Source organism: Primulina eburnea, chromosome 11 (assembly GCF_022965805.1).
Source record: "Primulina eburnea isolate SZY01 chromosome 11, ASM2296580v1, whole genome shotgun sequence".
NCBI classification, from domain to species: Eukaryota; Viridiplantae; Streptophyta; class Magnoliopsida; order Lamiales; family Gesneriaceae; genus Primulina; species Primulina eburnea.
Genome location: NC_133111.1, coordinates 6,162,178 through 6,175,572, shown reverse-complemented (window position 1 = coordinate 6,175,572; position 13,395 = coordinate 6,162,178). Strand labels below are relative to the sequence as shown.

General features: G+C 35.6%; 1 protein-coding gene across 1 annotated transcript; it reads left to right on the top strand.

Moving 5' to 3' along the window:
• The first annotated feature begins 932 nt into the window (after nt 1–932).
• On the top strand, nt 933–5,197 carry LOC140804251 (DNA repair protein recA homolog 1, chloroplastic-like). Its single transcript, XM_073160141.1, has 13 exons — nt 933–1,320; nt 1,999–2,090; nt 2,227–2,302; nt 2,812–2,874; nt 3,031–3,160; nt 3,288–3,373; nt 3,473–3,598; nt 3,735–3,839; nt 3,930–3,986; nt 4,160–4,222; nt 4,298–4,374; nt 4,456–4,528; nt 4,822–5,197. Exons 1-13 carry the CDS (start codon nt 1,093–1,095, stop codon nt 4,924–4,926), a joined length of 1,281 nt encoding a protein of 426 aa, XP_073016242.1. The 5' UTR covers nt 933–1,092; the 3' UTR covers nt 4,927–5,197.
• Nucleotides 5,198–13,395: the final 8,198 nt, after the last annotated feature.

Here is a 13,395-nt window from a genome sequence, read left to right as displayed (position 1 = left end):
TGGCGTGTGATAAAATTAAATATAAAGAAAAATATATTATATATAGTTGGATGGTTTGAGGATGTTGTGAATTGTAAAAAATTTCACCACCATACGAAAATTAGTTAGTAAACGAGGTTTAACTTTAATAAATTGTATTAGTAGTGGCGGGCACTCACATTGCTCATGTTAAAAAATAATTAATTAATTAGTCAAAAATATTTTATCAATTAATTAAAGATTGTGTAGACGGTAATCTCAATGGGAGCAATTTTTATTTTATGTGAGCTAAATCATCATGAAATAAATCGTAAATTAATTAAAAATCTCTGTATATATATAAAAACAATATGTTTTTTTTAATATTTGAAAGTTTTCGCCGAAAAATTGCTATAAAAAGAAATATTTATTAGTATTAATGTATTTATCTACTGTATTAAATATTTGAAAATAGAAATAAATGTATGATTAAATGTGAAGTCTTTTAATTTTTTGTTACCTAAAATTTAAATTTAAATTTGATATCTCTTAAAAATATAAGCTATATTTAAAATTTACATGGTTTATATCATTTCAATTAATTTTTGTTACGGTTTTGAGTTATATATATATATATATAGACGAATATCTTATTTGGGTCATTTTTGACCCGTTTGACAGATAAAGAGTCGTGAGACCGTCTCACAAGAAATCTACTCTATCTTATTTGGGTCATTTTTGACCCGTTTAACAGATAAAAAGTCGTGAGACCGTCTCACAAGAAACCTACTCTATATATATATATATATATATATATATATATGTCAAAATATTATCAAACAATAAGTAATTAAATGTTATTCGAGTCGGATCAGAGACACGCTCATTTGTCAAAATATTATCAAACAATAAGTAATTAAATGTTATTCGAGTCGGATCAGAGACACGCTCATTTTACAACCCATTTGTTTCTTAGTATGGACCACTTCGAGGGTTGGGCTTTCCCCCACGAAAGAAAAGCTTCTCAGAGAAGATTCTGAACAAAGCAAAACGCTTCTTTTTCCTCGACTGCTTCTTGCCGTTACCTTGCCCTGATTCTTCCTAGTTCGATATTAATACAACATAAATCCAGCAATGGATTTGGTTTTCTCGTTAAAAACCCAGTATCCTTCCTCGAAATCCAAGAACTATAGCTCACCAAGCTTCTCAAAGGCTCCTCTGGTTCATGTTTTATTTCAAGGCTCTCCTCCGTTTCGCGTGGGACGGAAGTTTTCGGCGAGGAAAATACGTGTTCGTGCGGAGTTTGATGGGAAAATTAATGGGGCCTTTGCAAATGACTCGGACTCTCGTTTTCTTGACCGGGTTAGTGGCCAGTATAATTCCCGAACACCTTTAAAGTTAAGAAAGATTATATGTTCCGAGTTGATTTGGTTTATTGCAGTCACTGTATTACTAATTACGGGGAGCCAAATGGGGCGGGGAAATGTTAGTTCCATGATTGAAGTTTGTTTGTATCGCATATTTAACATTTAAGTTTTGCAGAGTGGAAGCGCCCCCAAGGAACATCATAGACATAAAAAATCTGTGTTAAGCTAAGGTTTTTCGTAGGTTTTTTTTTATCAGGCAAAGGGTAAAAGATGTACTTTTGTTCTACATTTTCCATCATCTAATTGGTTTTTTTATGATGTTGATTGTTGAGATATCTTGTTAACAAATGTGAGAGGATCATTGATAGAATAAGAAAATTACTCCCTGACCTTTGAGTTCACCAACCTGGGCTAAGCATGGTATCTTAAGATCGTTTCATCATGGTGGACTACCATGGAAGTATAAATGTGAAGATATGAGATTCTGTATTTTATATCACCAAAGCAAACAGGGGATATTTGTACTTGAAACTGAAAATCGATTCTACGCTGCTGGCCTGGGTGGAAAACCAGTAGTTTTGTTAGACCTAGCAAACAGGGACATGTACAAAGATAATCTCATAATATTTTTGTACTTTTTACTGTTACTGACAAGCTTATATTCTTTGGACAGCAAAAAGCCCTTGATGCGGTTATGAACGACATAAATAACTCTTTTGGGAAAGGAAGCGTTACGAGGCTGGGAAGTGCTGGGGGAGCTCTGGTGTAGGTGTTTTTCATGAATGCCAATTAACTATATGAATCTGACTCTACCCCAATGTGCATGCATATGAAGACGCGACCAAATGTCTTACAACTCTGTATGGATTTTTGCTATTTGCATGCCCTTTTCCTTGTGTAGTGAAACTTTTCCCAGTGGCTGCTTGACGCTGGACTTTGCTCTAGGCGGTGGCCTACCCAGAGGAAGAATTGTGGAGGTATTGGCTTGTTTTGCTTTGTCCATATCCTCCATATTCTTTAGCTTAGCTCTTATATTACTATGTTTTGGACTTATTTCTTGAAATTCATTTGGATTCTACCTGTGGAACATGTTCTTTCGGAAACATTTTACATGCCAAAATTGTTTGCTGAAATTTGGTTTTCGGGATTCAAAATTTTGATCGAGGTTTCGATGAAGGCATGCAGTATGGTCAAATTGGTTTGACACAAGATGTTTATGTCTAAATACACTACAGTAGTAGTCAAGATTCCAGTTTCTGGAGTTAAGCACAGTGCGGGAGGGTATCAACCCTAAGACATTGTCACCTTGTAACTATGGCAAAACTTGAATGGTTGGAGAGAATTAGGCCCGAGGATTTGGGGAAAAAGCTTGATAAATTTTCCTCTCTAAATGTATATTGATAAGTTTTTCAACTTTGGCACTGAAAATCTTGGCATAATACATGCAGTTTAACACTCGACAAATTTTAACCTTTGTTTTTGTCAGATATATGGACCAGAAAGTAGTGGAAAGACTACATTAGCACTCCATGCAATCGCAGAAGTCCAGGTTTAGTGTGTGTTTGTTTTACTTATGCCGGCTATTTGCAATTCACAATCCATCATATATAATGCAACACATTTTAAAATTTGTTGATAGCGTGTGTCCTGGTTTTTGCCCACGATGCAGTATATAAACAATCTGAAATTTCTCAGTGTTATACAGAGTCTTGGTGGAAATGCCATGCTAGTTGACGCTGAGCACGCATTTGATCCAACATACTCAAAAGCTTTGGGAGTCGATGTAGAAAATTTGATTGTTTGCCAGCCTGATAATGGAGAAATGGCACTAGAGAGTAAATTTATTTCCTTGTTAAGTTGTCAAGACATGAATTACAGCTTTTTATAGTGACCTTTTTTTTCTGAGCCACAATCATATAGTACTGCTACATATGCTTCTGGTTTATGTGGTTTCTGTGTCAGTTGCTGACCGAATGTGTAGATCTGGTGCTGTTGATCTCATTTGCATTGATTCAGTCTCAGCACTAACTCCACGGGCTGAAATCGAAGTAAGTTGCTTAAGTTGTATTACTTTATAAATTCTGTATTCTAAGCCAGTGGTTTTCTCCTAGAACATTGAAATTGTTTGTGCTATATTATCCACTTAGGGTGAAATCGGAATGCAACAAATGGGCTTGCAAGCTCGACTTATGAGCCAAGCATTGCGTAAGATGTCTGGCAATGCTTCTAAAGCTGGGTGCACACTTGTATTCTTGAATCAAATAAGACACAAGGTATGTTTGATCAAAGAACTGTTATTTGCTTCTAATATTGGAGCAACTGTCTGATCTCTTTTGTATGAAATGTGCTGTGCATGAAACTTATGGTAACTATTCATCTGAATTCTGGTGATATCCTTCCTCAAACCAGATAGGTGTCTTTTATGGAAATCCTGAAGTCACTAGTGGTGGTATTGCTTTGAAGTTCTTTGCATCTGTCCGACTTGAGATACGCCCTACCGGGAAGATAAAGTCTGTAAGCCCAAAACCACACAATTTAATAATATATCACACTTTTCTACTCTAAAGAGTTAGGGTTTAGTCGTAAAAGATTTATTTATCCTAGGTCAAAGGAGATGAAGATGTTGGACTTAAAGTTCGTGTAAGAGTTCAAAAGAGTAAGGTCAGTGCCACAAAACCACATGAATGTATATTGCTGGCTGCCATTTATTTCTTTCTTGAATGTGCTGCCTGAGTAGAGACATTCATGGCGTGGACTTCTGAGTAATGTCTTTTTTAGTGTATGTTTACACCGATGCTACGAATCTTGGTTTCACCTAATGTTTTCTACGACAGGTTTCAAGGCCATACAAGCAAGCTGAGTTTGAAATTATATTTGGAGAGGGAGTCAGCAAGCTGGTGAGTATGAAAAATTAGTTTGTTGTTTCTACCCTGGTTTTTTCTTGCCCCAAGATTTTTATACCTGCCATTCAGGGTTGCATATTGGATTGTGGTGAAATGACGGATGTTGTCTTAAAAAAGGGTGCTTGGTATAGCTATGGAGATCAGAGGTTTGCTCTGTATTATCTTTTGGTTGAAAAAAATAGATAATTGTTGAGTGCATGTTTAACATACTTGGCTATTGAATATAGATTGGGACAAGGAAGAGACAGAGCATTACAGCACCTTAAAGAAAATCCTCTTTTGTCTGAAGAGATAGAGAAGGTAACCACACTCCATTTGGTAGTTCAACAGCTTGAATCTTGCTTATGGATTTAGGGTACTGCTCTCTACATTTGTTTTTAGGACAAAAATAATTTTTCTTCGCCAACTCCCCCAATGGTTTAACAAATTTAATCGGCTTCAGTCTGCAAACCAGCACAAAGGAACTTAGTGAAATTCAATGATATCTTACAAAAACAGATCACAAAGTTTACATTGTGACTCCCATGTGTTAAGCCCTTCTTTTTCTATTTCTATGGAACCCGAAAGAGTAACTACAATTCGCATACCTGCAGAAAGTTAGAGCTGCAGTGGCTGAAGGAGTTGGTCGAGTGGACTCTTACATGAAGCTCTCGCTTCCACAATCCGGAGATGAAGATATACTCCAAGAAATGTTGTGAGTTTTCCATCTTGTGCAAGGTTTCTCTCAGAAGATCGGTTACAAATGTTCAATGGACGAGAAATATTATTTGAACATTAGTTGGTAGTCTAGATTCTTGGTTTGGGTATAAATGTACACATTCTTCAAGCAAAACGACCTGGGAAGGTTTTCATGGAATCCCACGGTTTCCATCATTTTGGCTGATGTTCATCTTCCCATGGAATGTGACTTGCTCGTGGATGAACTTGCTTGGAAATGGCTAGGAATTTTATTTAAACAGATCAAATCTATGTCCGTGGATCGTGAACAAAGATTCCTCGAATTGTGAAAAGACAAATTTGTCTTTCAAATGGTGGTTCTTGTACTTGTGTGTTGGTGCCAAAATATTAATTCAAATATGAAACTGTAAATTTTAAATTTTCAAGTTACTATAATATAATTCCACCGTTTCATTCTACTGATTTAAAACACGGTGTAGAAAAGCTGCCCGATATATTTTTCTTTAATAAAAAAATCAAAATATTCATACATAAATTTATTCATAATAAAACGTGAAATATGAAAGTCGTACAAACAAAAATGAGCTGAATAGTTCGAAGATACCTCACAAGATTATACCTTTCCTAACTCACTCATGAACCTCGGATGTTTTTTGGGGTGTCGGTCTCCTTTCTACGAACAGAGAGAAACAAAACTCAAAGCAAAAGCAACTTAAATAATATGCCAAAGGCACATTTTGCTGGGTGGTAAAGACCAAGAGATGGGATTTCTTTTCCGAGATCGACACCCCAAGCAACGACAAACTAAGTCCAGCCAGATTACACATGGTGGGATGATTCATGATCGAAGATTTCACCTTTCCTGATGTACCTGAATACCACCACAACTGAACTTGAGATGGAGATAGACTCCCAACTTTAAATCATCAATATGTTTTCCAACATTATACCATAGATAGTTTCAACAGCAAAAGAATCTTAGTTAATGTTTTGGAGTGGGAGTGATTGATATCTCATCTCATTTATCAATTTAGCACTTAAAATGGTTGTTCCAGAGACAGCAAATCAGTTGAATACTCTTTCGGCATCCGGAAGTCAGCTCCATAGCTTTCCAATATTGTCACCAGTACCTTTTTTGGGTGCATGGTACTTCTAATGGAAACCTGGAGCAGCATCACAGGAAATACTATCACCTTGAGATGTATTTGGTGATGTGGGAATATGATAAAGGACACATTTCAACTCCTCGGATCCGTTGAAATAAAAAAAGATATAGCTAGTAAAGCCTAATCCAAAACATGATTTGGTACACCACTATTAGGAGAATGTGACAATGTGAATCCGTTGCCACTCTTGCTTGCTTAATTCATTAACATGAAACAAACACCAATGGTTCAGCGTAACTAGAAAATGGTTAGAATATAATCAAAGTTGAGTGTGAGGATACCAGACACAGAGTTTGATGGTTCTTCTTTTCGAAGATAATAAAACTGCTCAAACTGATAAAGTAACATAACATTTTCGCAACACAAATGACGCATTGGTAATAGAGGACGGAAACTTGAAGGCTCCGGAAAGTTGGAGTCTTGGAGATGGATCAAAATATGAATGTTCCTCACAGCACAAGTCAGATGGTAATAGAGGACGGAAACTTGAAAACATGAATGTTCCTCACAGCACAAGTCAGATCAAGCAAAATGGTAAAACCTTTGAATTGACCAACACTTTCAAACACTACATGTAGTTGTTGCTAACACCTAGGAAAAATTCTCCGGACTGCATATATCATAAACATACTCTGATAACCAATTTAATTTGTTCAAAAATTGTATCATGTAATTTCTAGTGTGATTATCAAAGAGCTATGTAAAAGGATGGAACACTCATGACTATTCCCATAAAATTGGGAACATATGGCCCGCTCATTACTTCTGATATCGATGAGCTGATTTGACACAAGAAGGGATAGATGGCCATAATATCGGATTTTGCCAATTGTAAACCAGATAACTTTGAGGTGCATATTTTGTATGCTTTTTACAATTATGAAATTTAGAGCTTGTACTTCAACATGTCATTTAAAAAGTAAAGATGCTTACAAAACCAAGAATGGCAAATTAGGGTGTGCTTCAGCTTATCTTCCAAAGTATTTTTTTTTTTAAAAAAGGAACTACTTCTTAACAATCATACCAGTCAATAAAAGTAGTCCAAATATGGTTACTTCTGAAACCGTTGCCCATTCAGTAAATTATGCTTTCACCATTAACTCAAAATCATCAATGAAGCAATACACCCACCAATCGTAATACCCGTTAACTAACATCCAAATGCAATTGATACATCGGAAGGCAAAGATCACAACTTTAATCTAATTAGTGATAGAAAATACTAAAATCCCGAAATACCTGAATTTGGTACCATGAAAAGATTGAAAAGCTTTGAGCTTTTGCAAGAAATATCCGGGGTTTGGGAGAATTTCTTGATTCTCAGCTTCGGGTTTGCCGTAAGAACAGTCCTTTTACGGATATGAAAACTAGGTCTCTTGTGATAAAATCTAACCAATTTTTACACGGGTCAATTCTATCGATATTCACAATAAAACATAATATTCTTAGTATAAAAATTAGTAATTTTTATGGATGACCTAAATAAGAGATCTGTCAATACAACCGGTAGACCGTCTCCCACAAATTTTTGCCACTACTTTTTAGATGGTGCGAAGGTTGACATTTCTAAATGGATATAACTAGTCTTATTTCTAAGTCGACATCCATAACACATCTGTAATGGATTGATACCAGTTAGAAAACAAGGAAGAAAGAAACAAAATGAAACGATTTACAAGGTGATGCTGAACATAAATACACACTAGTAGCTAATAAGATCATGACACGTATCAAACTAATTCTGTTTTACGGTTACAGGGATTCTAACAACTTCAAGTCTTATCCGTAAGTATTTGGGTTTAGCTTGATGGGCCAATATATGGACTGGTCTTTTAGTCATAGGCTTCCAATACTTTGGTTTACTTAACTATACCTGTGTAGATTGACTTGTTTGGCTAAAAATTCTTCCTTCTTGTTCTAAATTTGGGTCAACTAGACTGATCTAAAACCTTTTGAGTTGGTTTTAAGCAATCTTGATCACAAATGTATCAAAAATATCCATTGAACTCTGAATTGTAGACATTGATATTACTTTCTAGTTAAAAACCAGTGGAATGGGATCAAAACAATTTTAGTCCACAAAAAAAGTACAAATATAATTTTTCTTACAGGCACGATTTTTTGGGTAAAATTGTTGTTTTCAATGATAAATTAATGTTAAGTTAGCAAAGGCATCTAGAAATTTATATGTAAGAAAGATTTCTATGAAACATCAGGGATCAAAATGATTTTAGGCTCAAATAATGACTGAAAAAATGCACAAAAAAGTAATAATCTCACTGTCAAATTCTTTTATTTTTTTTCAACTTTTTCTATTCTTCTCGTCTACGAAAACACTTTGCTCTAAGCGAAGGACAATATTAAAATTTACGATGTCACATAAATATATAATTATATTCACTTAAAAATGAAATCCATTCAAAGGTAGCTGCATTGTTTTTCCAATCATGTAGGGAGTTTCACTAGCAAATTAGAAAGACACAGAAATCAGGTACTGTCAAGATTGAAACTGTTCACCAATATAGCAGAAGAACCAAAAATCCCATCAAAAGAGATGAGCGATCAATATAGTGCTTATGTACGATTAGTTATCACAGAAAATGAAAACTCGTTTGCATATCCTCCAGGGAACAGATAAAAGAATTCGGGCAATCTCGAAGAAGGAAGATACAAAGAAACAAGCCATCGTACTACGAACTGAAAACATGGAAACTTAAAAAATACTGCAGAGTTAATGCAAGGGAAGCCAATAAAAGCATTGTTATTGGCAGCAGTTCGCTTATGTTCCCGCTCAGATTTTTGTTATCTTTATTTGATAGCACTGCTGATGATGCAGGCAGTTCAGGGCATTCAAGCCCTTCTTTCCCTTCTCGGCAGATACTGGCGAAGAGACCCGCTGGATACTTTCCGTTGAGATTAATATAGCTGAACATGGTTGCAGCACAATCGTTCCTTAAGTCATTTAAATAATCTACGAACGGACATGCGAAATCTTTAAAGGAAGAACAACATAGGTCAGGTGGGTACTCGGGTCCTTTGCATTTGCTAGTGATGATGGTATAGTTCTGGAACTCGAAGTTTACAGGGCATTCTGTGGGAAGCAAAAAGCAGGGAATCAACAAGTCTGTTCTAAATTTGAAAATCAAAATCTTGAAAATGAAACCCACCGATCTATTATATTCAAATTTCATGTACGCATGATTTTGAACACAATACTGTACATTTGTTTGATGATATACTATTGATGTCAGAATCGCTAGTGACAAGAAAGACTTGAGAAAACACCAAGCCATGCTTGAACCTCGTGTCACCAAATCTAACTATCATTCAAATATTTAGTTTTTAAGATGTTCTATTCAGTGATTACATAACAAAAGAGAATTTTTAAGATGTTCTGGTTTATTTCATCTTACTCATGTGTTTATTGTCCCCATAATAGGATGAATGATAAAGATTTGTCCATACATATATAGGACACACTTTTTTTTTTGAAACTGTATGTGTGACAAGATCTTACCCGTTGAAATGAAGTGACATAGTACTCACCTAAGTAAGATTTTATCAACCAGATGTTCTATTTAGTGATATATCCTTCTGTTAATTGTCCCACATCGGTTGGATAAATAACCTTTGAGTGGTATATATTGGCTTGGACAATCCTCCCCCCTTGAGCTAGCTTTTGGGATTGAGTTATGTCCAAGTTCCAATCTTTAACACCTTCTCTTTAGTCTCAAAGCAATAATTACTTTTTATTAAACTTTTGGTCATTTCCAAAAAATATTATATCATAAAAAAAATATATTATTTTAAAACAACTCGACAATAATTTTACATCTGCATAAATAATTTATTTCCTCGAAGTGATCAAAATTAAACATACAATTTATTTCCCACCCAAGCAATAATCTTTAAAAAAAAAAAAATCGGAGGTGAATAACAAAAAACTAAGGAAAAGGCAAAGCAAGGATGAAGGAACCCAGAACCGTACGTGTTTTAGCCTGAAGGAGCCTCCTTCCACCTGAATCGTGGGATCCAAATATACCATCTGCGTCATCAATTGAACCAAAAAACATAAAACTTCCATAAAGAGATCAGCTTTTCACAAATCGGGCAAACAAATGGAAACCCACAAACCTGAAATCAAAGGAGAAGCTTCGAAAGAGGTGGAGAGGAAGAGAAACACAATTACAAAGATACAACACTTCATCCCACTTGAACCCATCATTCTCAAACCACAATAATCTCCTTCAAGCAAACTAATAGATAAATCCACACAAAAATACCCAGAAATTGTACGTAAAAAGCCAAGAATTCTCTTTCTAGAGCCGCTGTAATTGTACGTAAATGTAGCATATTACACTCACGTAACCGCTGTAATTGTATTTATAGTGATAAACTGATCTAAAAAAAACTCGCTGATCTAAAACACTCTGTACATTACACTGCAAAGTCATAAACTCTTTGGGGTTAGAAAGTGTCCACAAACAGTGAAGTAGACAAATACGGGAAAAGGGGCAATGGGCCGCTCGCGATGACGCGGTCTCCCACAAGACCCCGTCACTGTCTGACCAAACGACTCGTTACCATACGAATTGCCAAGAGTGACTGATAAAGACATGCATCGCGTAGAGGGAGATGGGATCAAGGTTTTTTGGTCGTTTTGTATATACCAGCAAGAAATAGGTGAGAATATTTTATTTGTTATCAATCAAATGTTCAACAGAATTAAAAATGATGTTTATGTTGAAAATTTTGAAACACATATATTTTGGTAAAATTTACATGAGATTGTCTTACAGGTCGTATTTTATTGTGAATATCGATAAGATTGACCGTCTCACATATAAAAATTTGTAAGATCGTCTCACAAGAGACATATTTATACATAAAATTCAGAAAAGAAATTTCACTTTAAATCATTTGTTGCAACTTGTTTTTCTTGCTTTTAAAGTTGAATATATATATATATATATATATATATATATATATATATATATATATATATATATATATATATATATATATATATATATGACTCTAACTTAGTCGCAAACTGTTGAGATAAATAGATAATTGAGTGGAGACTTGTAGTACGTATATTATTGGTATTCATCATAAGCACTAGGGAAAAATGAAAATTCTATACATTAATTTGATAGTTTATTTAGGTTTTCTATTTAGGGAAAAAAAATTATATAATGTTGTCAAACTATTTTTTGATAAGAAATTTAATTAAAAAGAAAGGGTTTTTCATATATTTGTTTAGAAAAAATAAAAAAGATAAATTGGTTTTTAATAGTTAAAACAAAAATATGAATCATAATTCTTATCATATATACTGAAACATCTACTAATTTTAAAAGCGCGGAAATATTTTTTTTAAAAAAATGAAAGCTCGCATTTTCGAAATAACATTTAAAAATCTTTTCAGTATTTGACAATAAAAATAATGCGTAAACATAAATGAGTAAAAATTGTGAAAATCATAAGCGTATCAAAACCAGCGTATAAAAATGTTCATATCATCTCAAATCTCATAAAAACAAAATGCGAAAAACATGTGGTCCTCGGGTCGTGTCACCCCACCAGGTCTGTCTACTCAGTGTTCAGCACCTCCAGTCCTCTCAATAACAAGCTCACCTGCATCACACACGCCTAGTGAGTCTAAAGATCAACACACCTGTACCGTTAATAACAAATACATATACATAGCACACAACAGTGAAAAATATCATACTCAATATATCTTTCATGAACTTAAAAGCATAACGTAAACGTGTCGTATAAAATCATGTCGTCTAAACTCATGTCATCTCATATCATCATATACGTGTCAAAACAGCTCATCGTGTCATCATAAACTTAAACATTTTCTTTTAATTGAATTCAGTTCATTAGTTGTGACTTTCGTATCAGCTCTATCGTATCAGCTCTATTCGATGGATCCATCTATAAAAACCGTGGTACCCGGTGGCGGGGGACATCAGCGACAGCATTACCCGCCCACTGAGCCCGGGCCTCAGCTCATCATATCTCATGTCATCGTATACATATATATCGTCAGTTACAACCAATTCCCATCATTCAAAAATATCATCATTTTCATCACTTAATAAAAACATGCATATGCGTAACTTTTTCTTTAAAACAAGCATGCAATGTATTTATCCTAATTGCGTAAAAATCGTAAAAATGATGCATAATCATTCAAAATGTCATATATTTGTGCTCAGGGCGCTGCATTAACCAAAATTTCACCCTGGGTGCCAAATGACCATTTTGCCCCTGGAAACCCGAAAATTATCGTTTCAACCCTGGACCTCTAAAATTGACCCGAAGCTTACCAAACTCCTTAAAATATTCCAAAATATATTTATAAGCGTTCCTAGACATAAACTCGAGCCCATATTACAACTTAACCGATTCGTTTTAAAATTTAGGCCGAAGTCCCGGTTTTAACCCGAATCGACTCGAAACTCTACCAAATTTTTCCCAACTTTTTGTCATATCTTAAAGCACTCAAAAGGTCCTAAAACAATGATAGTAGGCCCCCTAAACACACGGCTGAATTTCCAGAACTTGCCCAACCATCGGTCCTATCCTAGTTCACCACCTCATGCATTTATTTCCTCTTCCAACTCAGGCCTCAAGCTATCCATTTGCACCAGCCATTAGACAACCTAACGAGGACCTAGACCAGACCCCAAGCCCCTATCAGAACCAAACCACCGCCCCCATGCACGCCTCTAGCCTCGATAATAAAAAAATTACCGAGAAGCCCCCAAAAGCACCGATCGATCCTACCCTTCACCCGATCGATCCCACCTTCCAGCAAGTATCGAGCCCCTTTCAGGCCTTGTCTCAGATCCTCAAGGATCTAATCCATGGCTCAGATCAGTTCTTGTGTTGCTGGATCGGTCCTTGGCACACGCTCTACCCCAAAACCGATACAAACTCCATTCTATCTTAACCATTCCTAGCGTACCTCCCTTACAACTCAGACCCAACCATATGACAGCATACCCTTGGCATAAGGAACCCCTCAACATGACACACGACAGCCCCCTTGCAACCAAATTAAGGAATTAGTGAGTAGCAATCAAGAAAGTGCAAGCACGTACGTAAAAAAACCGAAATTTCTTCATGAACTAAGCTAGATCGGAATTGTCATACATGAATGCACTCTCCAGCATATAAAAACGTTTATGATGCAGCAAGAGATAATACAAAGCGCGCCTTATGATGTGCAAACGCAAGACGGTTGAAGAATGAAGCAACAATGCAACGGGTGAGGATCCCCTGCTGTGGAGAGAGAAACAACAC

Coding starts and splice junctions, on each gene's coding strand:
- LOC140804251 (XM_073160141.1), top strand. CDS start 1,093: ATGGATTTGGTTTTCTCGTTAAAAACCCAGTATCCTTCCTCGAAATCC. Junction 1,321..1,998: donor ACTCTCGTTTTCTTGACCGG/GTTAGTGGCCAG, acceptor TTCTTTGGACAG/CAAAAAGCCCTTGATGCGGT. Junction 3,374..3,472: donor CTCCACGGGCTGAAATCGAA/GTAAGTTGCTTA, acceptor TTATCCACTTAG/GGTGAAATCGGAATGCAACA.